Genomic DNA, 13068 nt, shown 5'->3' on the forward strand with positions numbered 1-13068 from the left:
CGACTTAATTTCATTATTATTTAAGTTTTACACAAGTTCATCATCAAAATATCGTTAGTCAAAATAATTTGACCCAACAATTTCCCCCTTTTGATGATGTTAAAATTTTGCACAATTAATTAGATAAGATAGGCATCCATTAAATTCAGGAAAGAGTGATACTTGTTCGCAAACTACACAAATAAGTTCCAAAGACCAATATTCCAAGAACCAAGTTCGGAAACCAACAAAAGATAATTTAAAAGAAAAGTGATTATTGTTCTTCCCTTTTCACAATTGGGTAATTAAACCATTCCCTAGATAGGAGGTTTTGAAATGGAGGGAGAGAACGGCCACCGCGACCACCTCTTCCACCGCTTCCACCACTTCCACCACCATGATCACCGCTGCGACCTCCACCTCTTTTGGTTGGTCTGAAACCTCCTTCATCAATTGGTTTTCTCTTGGATCTGGTGTCGGTCGAAACACCTCCTCTACTGCTTCCACCGCCTCTTGAACTTCCTTCCCCATTTTTAACATTATCAACGTCAAGGGAAATGAGGTTCTTCTTTTTATTAGCAGCAACTTCAGCATTTTTAACGGCTTGAATTTGTCTTGCGAATGAATCAGCGTGTTCCATTCGCTCGTCATCGGCTCTATTCATATAATTGGTGAACTCAAGCATTTGACCTTGAATCAAACTCACTCCAGCCATAACTTCTTGATGAAGTTCAATGGCGAATTCCCTTTCGCAATCAAACCTTTCGGACTGCCGTTTAAAAAAGTTCTTTTTGAAATTGGAGTATGTATTATTGAGGATGTTGATCTCATACGTGTTCCTCTTCATAGTCTTCTCCATTTCTTTATGAGTTTTAAGAAGAGAGGCGAATTCCTTCTTGTTTGATCATTGACTCTTTTCGATTTTAATCATTTTGGATTGCAAGTCCAAAACATTCTTCTGAAGAGTACTCATCAACTCTGTCATAGACTTTAATAGCTTCCCCCTCCGAGAGAAGTTTCTTCATTTGATGAGACTTCATGAGAGTTGGCAGGAGTGGTCTGAATAGGACTGACATGGGTGTGAACCTACAATGACTACTCTGGTTCATCCTCCTCATAAAAAATTTTAGACTTATTCTCATCTCCTAGAATGTCTTCACACACCTTGTGAATCTGATCAGAAGGTCTGTCGGAGTGAAGAGTAAGGTCAATAACCTTCTCATAGATGTTCGCATCTGTAATTTTCGGAGTTGATCGAGGAATTGGTGAACCGGGGATAAAGCATTGACATAGAGGAAGACCTTCTGATGACTCATCATTGTTGTCTTGTTTCCCCTTAGCGGAAGAACTCTTATCAGATTTCTTGTCTTTTGAGGGTTCCCCCTCAGAACGTGCTTCGATAGTCTGACTGGCTTCAGCCTCCTTCACTGAAGATGCCTCTGTTTCAAGAACAGAGGATTCTAGCGCATATTCTTCTTGAAAAACATTCAGTAGAACGGGTTCGACATTGATCTCCTCTTCTTCAATGATCGGATCAGGTTGAACTGGTTCCTGAGTCTTTTAAATTCTGGGTTGAGCCATAAGGTGTTTTTATTCAACAGACAAATTTCCCAGTTCAATGAGATGAGCAGCGGCTTGCTTATCTTTCGGTAGAATTAGATCAAAATCTTCAAAAAGTTGCATCGGATCGTCTTCATCTGAAGAGTTACCGAATGGATTTATCCTTGAGCAATCTGCTTCATGAACATACCTAAGTACGATTGAGATATAGTCATGCATGATTTAATCAAGTCTCTTTAAAGCCTTCTCCTCTGCATCAACATTCTTTTCCAATGGATTGAAGTTAACTTTTCTTGCTTCGAGCACTGGAAAAAGAGTTTGACCTCCGAGATTGGCTTCAACCAGCTTCTTTCTCTTTACATCTTCATAAACTTCAAAAGTTTTAGCCCATTTCAGGACTCTCTTTTCTATGTTGACCAACTTCAACCATTTCTCGCTTATTCCTCTTCCTTTGATGACCTGGTCATACCTGTTGAACATTTTGTTCATAACTCAAGTATCGAAGATGTTGATCTTCGCAGAAACTTTCACGTTGGCCTGATCCAACATCAAGTTTAAAATACACGTTACCTCAAAGACCTCCTCATTGGAGTTGGTTGCGATTTCCTTGCCCTTTCCAATAACCTCAACAAGTTTTGGAGTAGGTTTTGGTTCTCCGATAGTTATGTGAGCAACTCTTCTAGTGACTCTCATGATTTCATAAGGAGTTAGGTGCTTGGCAAAAAGTCTAAACAAAACGTTATATTTGACTATCTTTCCTATCACTACAGACTCTTCTTGAACTCGTTTAGATACTGGTGGCTCTTCATTTGGCAATGATAGAGCTTGATCACATATGACAACATCAGTAGGGGTATGAACAACACTCTACTCTGTTTCGGCAACAACTGTAGCTTCAGCAGCTACTGGATAAATTTGACGGACAGGGGATGGAATCCTGTCAAGATTTTCAATATTTGGACCAACTGGCTCAACAGTTGGCCCGACAACATGTTCCGCTATAGGAATAGAAACAGAAAAATCTTGTTCCAACACTGGAACATTGAACTTAGGCACTTCAACCTGAGATGTAGTAGGGGTTACCTTAGATGAAGCCTTCAAAGATGTAGTCTCCTTAGGCGCCTTTAACCTTTCTCCTCTAGAGACGAAGGACTTTGGTGGATTTCTTAACTGGCTTGCAAGGGGAGACAAAGGAGACATCGGGATTGTAGTAAGTGCGGAAGGACCTTGCTTTAGTCTGGAATCAACAACCCCGGAGTCTTTCTTCGAAGAGATTTTCTGGCTATTAGAACTAGCCTCTGATTCGTTTACTATTCTTGCTCTTTTGGCTCCTATCGAAAGAATAGACGCAACCAGTTGCTTAGAATGGGTGACGGATCTTCCACCCGTCTTTTGGCTTGACGCGCCTGAGAGAGACTCCTTGGAGTTCTTCATTCGATTGAGAGTGTTGGCGACGGTGAAGACGTTGAACACTCGGCTAGAGTTAATAGCCTCTTTATCCCCCATAGGAATCCCTAAGTGTTCCAGCAATCGTCTGATTTGAGAAGCAAAGCTCACACTCTCTTTATTTTTGCACACAGGTTTAAGAAGAGCGTTGAATCCCAGCTAACCTGATTGCCCTTGGAGATGGTCTTCATATAGTCAAAACGATCCTGACTATAGAGATGAAAGGATCCCGCTCTTCCTTGAAGAGCCTCTGTAACAACATCGTTCAATTTGATGAAATGGGGTTTGAGAACCTTCTTCCTCCCATTTAATCTAATTTATGAACTGTCGGCTGAGAAAATAGTCTTCATTTCTGCAATAATATTCGAAGGAAGGTTCAGATTGAACGTGTGGCCCTCCGATGGAAGTTCGTAGAATTCCGTATAGGACGCCTCATCGAAAGAAATAATCGTATTGTTTACCGTTGTCGTGATAGAATCGCCAACCATGGTTTCCTATTTAAAGAACTTCCGGACTTCCTTCTCAAAGAAGATAAACGGGCCGCCGAGATACTTCCCGAGACCAGAATACTCCAGAGATCTGAACGTGTCGACCACCTCCTGTTGATCGAACGTATACACAGAGGCAAAGTCCACCTGCAAAGTACGATGTCTGAGGGTAATATTCTTGTTTTCCATTTGAGAGAATATGAACAGACACAAGATGAACAAGGGTTCTTAGAGAGAAGATTGAAGAAATTTAGGGGTTTTTGAGAGATTTGAGAGTGAAAAACTTTTCAATCACATGCAAGATATCCTTAAATAGACTTATAAGAGACGCATGGTTTAACCACCACTTTTCCTAAGGGTAGGACCATTAATTAATGTCAGACGTCTTTTCCCATAGAGTCATCATTAATTTTGGGGGTATATTAGTCATTTTATTTTAACTTGAAAGAGACGTGTCTTTATGTTATTTGAAGATGACAGTTTTTATGTTTGAGCGGGAAAATTAGATGACACAACATGTGGGACAACTGTCCTTGATCAGTCCAATACACACGAAGTTAGACGTTTTTATTACTTCTACAATCTATGAGATCTAAACGTCTATTAGACGCAAGCGTCTAATCACGTGTCTTATAGACGTTGACATCTAATTACGCATGAATAACACGTATTAGACGTGTGTTTGGTTAGACGTGAGCATCCAATTACTCTTGTCTTATAAACGTCTAACCGTATATTAGATGTCAGCGTCTAACCGCGTAGGTTATTAACCAAGACACATTGACTTAGATGCATAGAGTGTGTAAATAAAAATACGTCTAAGTACATGCTTTTTCTATTAGACGACCTCGTCTAATAGACCGATTAAAGTATTTTGTCTACGTGCATCTTTAGTTTTACAATAAATTTCCCTCTCAATTTATGCATGTACAAAATGAATAAATAAATGTTTTGAGGTCCTTGAGACCAAAAATATTCTTAAAACATAAAACACTTAGTCCTTAGGAATGGCAAGGGCCATTGTTGATCTTCTAGAATATATACTTAGAAGAATTTGCTCCATGCTTCCTTCATGCAGCTTTCATGTATCACCTACACAAGAAAATATTTACAAACTTTGATACCCACATTCACTTGGGTCCTCGATCAATCAGTCCCTTAGGAATCCATATTTGAGTTATTTTTATGGATTTCCCATTTTGTGTTGTAATTAGTGCGTATGATTTTGACTTAGCAGACGCCTTTCTTCTAGCCACTAATCTATTAGCATTTGAAGATGATTTTCTTTTAAATCTCCTTGACTTTGAGTGAGGTTTTAGATTGCCAAACTTGTTGGCTACATCTAACTTAATTTTCAGCCTGCTAATAGTCGGCGAAACATAAGTTATTTCATTCTTCAAAGCTAACTCCTCATAGATTGGATCAGTTTCAATGTTAGTTAGACTCCCTTTGACAAAACTTGTTGGTTTAAGCTTGTCAGTTGATAAGTTTAACTTTTTACAGGGCTTGTTTGAGTCATTGCTATCAAATCCTAAACTGGATTTGGATCCAGCAGGTTTCAACAAACTAATTTGATGTTTGATAGATTCTCCAGACCTTGTCCAAGCACTAACAACATAGTATAACCTTTTGTTTTCAGAAGAGAGAATTTGAATTTGTTACTTGAGCATCTCATTCTCATATGAGATCTCGACCTTATCATTTTCAAGAGTTTTTAATTCTAGAGTTTGAGACAAAGTAGGTTGAGACACTTTAGATGAAGACTTTATTTCATTTAGAGATTCTGTTAGCTTTCTGTACTCTATGAACATGTCATTTAGTACAGCTACTAGTTGTTCCCTTGAAATTTTTTCAGAAGAGAAGTCAAATACCTCAGATTCCTGAGTTTCTTCTTCTCTTGTCATGAAACAAGCAACCTCGTCATCATCACTGTCGCTGGATGAAGAGTAAAAATCATTATAGTTCCGTTTGTTCTTCTCATCCCCTGCCACACAAGCCTTCAACTCCTTTTCTTCGTCCTTCTTCTTCTCATCATGCTTCGGCTTCTGATATTCCGATTGTCAATGACCTAAAATGCCACAGTTAAAACACTTAACATTAGTTTTGGATTTCTTATTATCATTTGAATTTGAAGACCTTGAGTTAGAGTTGTTATTCTTCATGAAGTCGCCAAACTTTTTCACGAAGAGAGACACGACATTGCTGCTGAGCTGTTGGGCAGCTGTTTTCACATTAGGAGCAGCTGGTGACTCTTCAGCAGTCACCAAAGCTTTGACAATGATGATGGATGAGGGTTGATCTTCTTCAATCCTTGAGTTCAACCCGAACTCATAGGCCTTGAGATCAGCAAATAAATCGAAGAGCACGATCTTGTTGAGGTCTTTGGATTCCCTCATATCCATCATCTTTATGTCCCATTCCCTTGGTAAAGCACGCATGACCTTGATAGAAATCTCTCTGTTGCTATAGGTCTTGCCAAGAATAGATAGAGTGGATACAACATTGCTAAACCTTGTGTCAAACTCAGTCATTGTTTCTCTAAGATGCATTTTGAAATTGTCGAACTGTTGAGTGGAAACTATGATCTTGTTCTCATTTATTTGCTCATTTCCCTCACAAAGTTGGGTAAGTCTGTCCCAAATCTCCTCGGCAGTATCACACTCGATGATGTAGTTGAACATACTATCATCAAGAGATCTGTACAGAACGTCTAATTCCATGTTGTTGAGGTTGTTTCTCCTCTTGTCTTCACTGGTCCATTCAGATTTCTCTTTTTCAATCTTGATGGGACCATCTGTGATAACACTCCACATGTTGTCATGAAGAGAAGAAAGGTGAACACAAACTCTCTTCTTCCACACAATATAGTTTTCTCTTGAGAATGTGGGGATTGCGGTAGCACTGGCATCTTTGGTTATGGTCGACATTCTTAGTGATAGCTTGAGAATAGAAACAAGGCTTTGATACTAATTGAAAGTATCGGTGGCACCAATAGAGATAGGGGTCTAACTATTGATAACAACTTCTGGAAAACGGTTTGATAGAAATCCTGTTAGGGATTTATATCGCTTTCTATTCATCACAAACCTTTGAAAACTCTTGAAGCGATTCAAGTGCGGAAACATTTTGAAGCTAAAAACGAATGAAATAATGAAGGACAAAATGAAAAAGACACAGGAGGTTGTTTATGGATGTTCGGAGCAAACTCTTCTACGTCACCCCTTCTTCCAACCACCGGAAGGATTCACTATACTTTTCTTTGAATCAAAATACAGTTTCAGTGCTGGCTAACTATTGAATAGAACAGACTATGTTCAACTTACATAAGGGTTAAGAATATCACTCAGCTAGACAGTGTTTTGATTCTCTCTCTCTTGATGTACAAAACTCAGTAACCAACTAAGCAATTCGTAAATAGATTGTAAGTGCGGTTGCTCGTCCGTTGTCCTTGAAGATCTTTAAATAGAGAACAAGTATCAACGGTCGAATCTTCTACATTTAAACGTGTCAAGCACCCATTGGAAAGCCTCCATAGTACACAGGTATAACAGACTATGTGCACAAAGATCATGGTCGTACCAATCTGATAGTGCGTCGAATATTCTTCTAGGATTGTCATGCAAAGAACAATTAGTGGAAAGAATATTTACTTATGTGGCATTCATTCATTGGATACAACTGGCTGTCGTACTGAACTGCACAGATTAGTGGAGTAGGAGTCGCGTACAGCTAGTTGACCGTGGGTAGACGGATGTTGAGTTCAAGTAACTGCTGAAGCGAGGAATTAAACGTGATTTATTATACTGCCAAGTCTAATGAAGTTAGACGCCCCCATCTAATAGCAGGATCCATTAGACCACCAAGTCTAATGGAGTTAGACGGCACGTCTAACTACGTGTCCCTTTAGACTAGTTTGAAAGAGTTAGACTACCTGCGTCTAACTTTCATTTGTCAGACTGCACGTCTAACCACGTGTCTGTTAGACTGCACGTCTAACTTTGTGTCTATCAGACTGCACGTCTAACCACGTATCTATTAAACTACACGTCTAACTGCGTGTCTGTTAGACTACACGTCTAACCATGTATTTGTTAGACTGCACATCTAACTACGTGTCTGTTAGACTACACGTTTAACCACGTATCTATTAGACTGCATGTCTAACTACGTGTATGTTAGACTGCACGTCTAACCACGTATCTATAAGACTGCACGTCTAACTACATGTCTATTAGACTGCACGTCTAACCATGTATCTGTTTGACTACACGTCTAACTACGTGTCTGTTAGACTACACGTCTAACCAAATATCTGTTAGACTATACGTCTAACTACGTGTCTGTAAGACTGCACGTCTAACTAGTCGTACGTCTAATAACCAACACGTCTAATGAACCTGATTCAAACTAAGTCTAACATACAACGTTTTGATACACCTGCACAAAAAACAATTAGACGGCTAAGTTTCATTCTTGTTTAAGTTTAACACAAGTTCATCATCAAAATACCGTTAGTCAAAATAATTTGACCCAACATTATTTAATATTGATATCACCAGTTGAAGCCATATACAACTGGTCTTGTTCAAAAGATATACTTCCTATATACACGCGTGTTCATACAACTACAAGAAGATACAACAAAATAATATATACTCCATCATACTATCATGATTCTGTACAAGTCTTATATACATGCACCATTAGACAACAAGTAAAGACCCAAAATATAAGATAGGTGTTTATAAAAAAAAGACAAGTAAATCTAGCAGTATCGGTCCCTCCTCCCACACTCTCTCCACCAGCTTGCTCCTCTCCATGCCTCATTCCTTCAAGTGTATAAAAGCTAGGGCTGGTTACCTACACCACACACAAGCATAGTGAGTCTAATGACTCAGCAAGCAATTAAGTATTATAAAACCTGCTTGAATGCTTTGCTTTTAAAAAGAAGATATATGCATAAAAATGTTCATCATTTAAAGAAAGAGATGATCAGTCTATAAAAAAACCATTGGCATGTTTAGAAAATATGATTTCATGGGGCCTGTACAGTAACATCTTGAGCCATATTTGTTCCTACACCATTCAGAGTTGATCCTGAAGGCAAGGAATCTATTATAGACGTATTTGACTAGGCATAATTAGGAGTCCATCCCTAAAAGTCCTTAACATGTTTGGATCGTCTTTTAGTTGGGCAGTAGTAAATAGAGCTCATGCTAGATACTCTAGTCCCTTAAATAATCAGCCAGTACATTTGGAATCAGATGACTAGAGCTCATGCCAGCCAGCCTCCTCCCGTTTCTGTCAATACTCATTCAGGAATAATATGCCCCCATGTATGCATAAATCATAAGGGTTTCCGTTTTATCAAAGTGTATAATTAACAATCACAGAAACCCTATCATTTCTAGATTACATTATGACCCTTGTCACTTGAGAAATCAGATTGTTTATAAAAAAAGCTTGTCAATAAAACCATATCGTGCCATGGAAACATGTATTTCAAACATATATGAAAATTATGTAGAAAATAATTGAGATACATAGCTATGTGTGAATTTAAGAGTGAGTTTAAGAAAATGCTTGCCTTAATTTCGAAACTGGCATTGGCTAGGGTTTGCTCTTTCTTTTCTTCAAAGCTCTAAGTCTTTCTTATAGAGAGAAAGTTGTATTTTCTAATGAAGAAGAGAAATGGGGTAAGGGGTATTTAAGGCTGATATGCAAGGTGGAATGCATGCATGCAGTTGAGTTAAGTGGGAAGCATGCAAGTGGGTTATGGTGGAATGTTTCTAAGATGCCAAGTGTTTTAATTATATGATAGCATGTGTTGGTTTAATTAGTGACTAAGAGAAATGGATTAAATTAGGATTAAACTTATGCTAATTATCTGGAGGGTCCCTTACATGGGTCCCTTCAACTTGATGTTTTAGGAAAAATTCCTAAGTATAAATTATAAGCCTTTTATACATGGTTCCTTCTATATATTGTCCCACAATATACTTAACACAACATTTTTATATCCCGGTTCCTAATAGTAATAGCATGTTTCTTCTTAAATATGAAATATAATTGAATATATATAAGGGTGCACACTCAAGTAATGTACACTTGACCCTACTAGCCTTTTATAACAGAAAAAGGTGAGCTTGGGCATAACAATTCTACACTACTTATAAAAATTTCGACCTCGAAATTTACTTACAGAATAGTTCATGATAATTCTTCTGCATATCCTGTTTTACTTCCTAGGTTGCTTCTTCTATTGAACTATTGTGCCAAAGAACCTTGACCATATTTACTTCCTTATTTCTTAGTTTCCTAGTTTGTCTGGCCAGGATCTAGGTTGGTTGCTCTTCATATGATAATTCATTTGCTAATTGTACCTCTTCATAATGAATTACATGGTTGACATTAGGAATGTACTTCCTCAAATTGGAGACATGGAAGCCATTATGAACAATAGCAGGGCTGTGAGGTAATGCTAATCTATAAGCAACCTTACCAACTGCCTCCAGAATTTCAAAAGGCCCTATGTATATGGGATTCAACTTTCCTTTCTTTCCGAACCTAATGATTCCTTCGTAGGGAGATACCTTGAGAAACACATGGTCATCTTTGTTGAAGATGATATCTCGGCGCTTCTATCTGCATAGCTCTTCTGCCTACTTTGAGCCATTAGTAATCTTTTCCTAATCTTGCTAACTAGGAAAATTGTGTTGGTGACGATCTCTAGCCCAATTAACATTCTTTCCCCAAATTCATCCCAATGCAGAGGAGTTCTAAACTTCTTTCCATAAAGAGTTTCAAAGGGTTCCATGCCAATAGAAGATTGATAACTGTTGTAGGCAAACTCTACTAATGGAAGTATAATTCCCAATCGCCTCCAAAATATATAAGGCATGCCCTTAGCAAATCTTCTAGGATTGGATCACTCTTTTTGATTGGCCATCTATTTGGGGGTCAAATGCAGTACTGAATGCTAGCTTCGTCCCCAAACCCTTGTGCAAGCTCTCCCAGAAGTGCGAGGTGAAACGAGGATCTCGGTCGGATATGATTCTGGTTGGGATTCCGTGGAGCCTAACGATCTTTTGCAAGTACAGCTTTGCGTATTGATTCATTGATAAAGTTGTCTTTACTAGTAGAAAATGTGTTGATTTAGTAAGACGATCTACTATTACCCAGATGGCAATCATTTTTCTCAAGGTCATAGGTAATCCAACAACAAAGTCCATGGCAATATCGTCCCATTTTGAAACAGGTATGGGTAATGGGAAAAGAAGTCCAGTAGGCCTTTGACGTTCAATCTTAACTTTCTAACATACTTAATGATATCCTTCTTCATACCAGGCCACCAATACAGTATCTGCAGATCTTTTAACATTTTGGTGCTTCCTGGATGAATAGAATATGGAGTAGTATGTGCCTCAATCAATAATTCTTGCCTTAACGAACCTATTGATGGTACCCATAGCCTATTATTGTGATACACCAGATTATTCTTCGTGATATACAAAGGTGTCTCTTTCTTCTCATCTCTTTGCTTCCATAAGGTGAGTTGTGGGTCATCAGCTTGTCCCTACCTAATTCTCTCTACAAGATCAGGAACAATGGCTAGAATTGCAAGAATGCACTCTTGCCTTTGATCAATCACACCCAGATTTAATTTTTCAAATTCCTGAATCAGTTCAGCCTGGGAAGTAATTTGATTAAGCGTACCTGACTTATGAATTAAGGTATCAGCTACGACATTGACTCGCCCCGACTGATAAACAATTTCACAATCGTAGTCTTTCACAAGTTCTAGACACTGCCTCTGCCTCATATTAAGCTTCTTTTGAGTGAATAAATATTTCAGACTTTGATGATCAGTGAAGATTTGAGACTTCTCTCCATAGAGATAGTGCAACTACAACTGCTAATTCTAAGTCATGGGTGGGATAATTCTTTTCATGAGTCTTTAGTTTCCTTGAAGCATATGCCACTACATTCCCGTTTTGCATAAGTACAGATCCTAGTCCACTCTTTGATGCATCTCTGCAAACCACAAAGTTTTCTACTCCTAATGGAATGGTAAGTACCAGGGAAGTAATCTGGCACCGCTTTAACTCATTAAAACTTGTCTCGCATTGTTCAGACCACACAAATTTCATGTTCTTGTGCGTTAGAGTTGTAAGAGGTAGCGCAATCTTGTAGAAGCCCTTGATGAACCTCCTATAATAGCTTGCTAATCCAAGAAAGCTCCTCACCTCAGTCATGTTCTTTGGTGTTGACAACTCCTTAACTGTTTCCACTTGATGGATCAACTTCTATCCCCTTTGCTGAGACGATATGACCCAAGAAAGCAATCTAATTGAGCCAGAAATCACACTTACTTAGATTTGCAAACAACTGATTTTCTTTTAAGACTTGCAAAACTACATACAAGTGTTTTCTATGATCTTTCTCTGAACGTGAATAGATTAATATATCATCTAAGAAAACCACCACAAACTAATCCAAATACGAATGGAATACCCTATGCATTAGCTCCATGAATACAGTTGGTGTATTAGTTAGTCCAAACGACAGAACCAAGAACTCATAATGCCCATAGCGGGTTTGGAATGTTGTTATCTTTATATCATCTTCCTTGTTTCGCAGCTGATGATAACCAGATCGTAGATCAATCTTGGAAAACACTGAAGCACCTTGAAGTTGATCAAACGGGTCATCAATTCTGGGAATGGATACTTATTCTGAATTGTCACCTTGTTCAGAGCTCCCTATAATCAATGCACAACCTCTTGGATCCAACTTTCTTATTCACAAGAAAAAATGGTGCACCCCATAGAGACACACTTGGGCAGATAATTCCTTTGTCTAGATAATATTGCAATTGATCTTTTAGCTCCTTCATTTCTGTAGGTGCAAAACGATAAGGCTCCTTTGAGATTGGCAGTGTCCCTGTCTTCAGCGTTATAGAGAACTCCACATTATGCTTTAGTGGAAAACTTGAAATATCATCAGGGAATACACTAAGGTAATCTCTTACTACTTCAATATCTTCTAACTTGAGTTTCTGCCCAACTATCATAGCATAATTATGAGACATCACTCTGGTGGATCCTGTCAAAAACAGCTGTTGCACCTTAAATGCAGGAATCGCACGAAACTGAAAGTTCTTCCCATTCTGATCTGTTAGCACCACTATCTTCTTATTACAATCAATTTATAACTCATAACGAAATAGCCAATCCATGCCTAGGATCACATAAAATCTTACCATATCTACTATCACAAAATATACCAACATCGTGTGGTTCTGATTATAAATTGGGCAGGCTTTAATAATCTTATTAGAATTCAGGTGAGAGCCTAAAGGAAGTGATATGATATATGCCATCAAAGATTCCTTCGATTTTAAACCAAATTTTTGAACAAAACATGCAGAAATAAAAGAATGAGTTGCTCCCGTATCTATCAAAGTGTTGGCTAAAATATTTTCTATTAGAAAATTACACGTGATGATCGTGATATTAGGGTCTGCCTCCTCCCTTGATAACTGACCCTCTTTGCCTGAGCCTCCTTTAAGATATCTTGGTTATCTTTCTCATCC

At 38.4% G+C, this 13068-nt stretch overlaps 1 protein-coding gene across 1 annotated transcript; it reads right to left on the reverse strand.

The window, feature by feature from the left end:
• Window positions 1-253: 253 nt before the first annotated feature.
• Window positions 254-838, reverse strand: LOC124913392 (single-stranded DNA-binding protein 1-like). The gene has a single exon (XM_047453976.1). It carries the CDS (start codon window positions 836-838, stop codon window positions 254-256), a length of 585 nt encoding a protein of 194 aa, XP_047309932.1.
• Window positions 839-13068: the final 12230 nt, after the last annotated feature.

Source organism: Impatiens glandulifera, chromosome 8, assembly GCF_907164915.1.
Source record: "Impatiens glandulifera chromosome 8, dImpGla2.1, whole genome shotgun sequence".
NCBI classification, from domain to species: domain Eukaryota; kingdom Viridiplantae; phylum Streptophyta; class Magnoliopsida; order Ericales; family Balsaminaceae; genus Impatiens; species Impatiens glandulifera.

Coding starts and splice junctions, on each gene's coding strand:
- LOC124913392 (XM_047453976.1), bottom strand. CDS start 838: ATGGAGAAGACTATGAAGAGGAACACGTATGAGATCAACATCCTCAAT.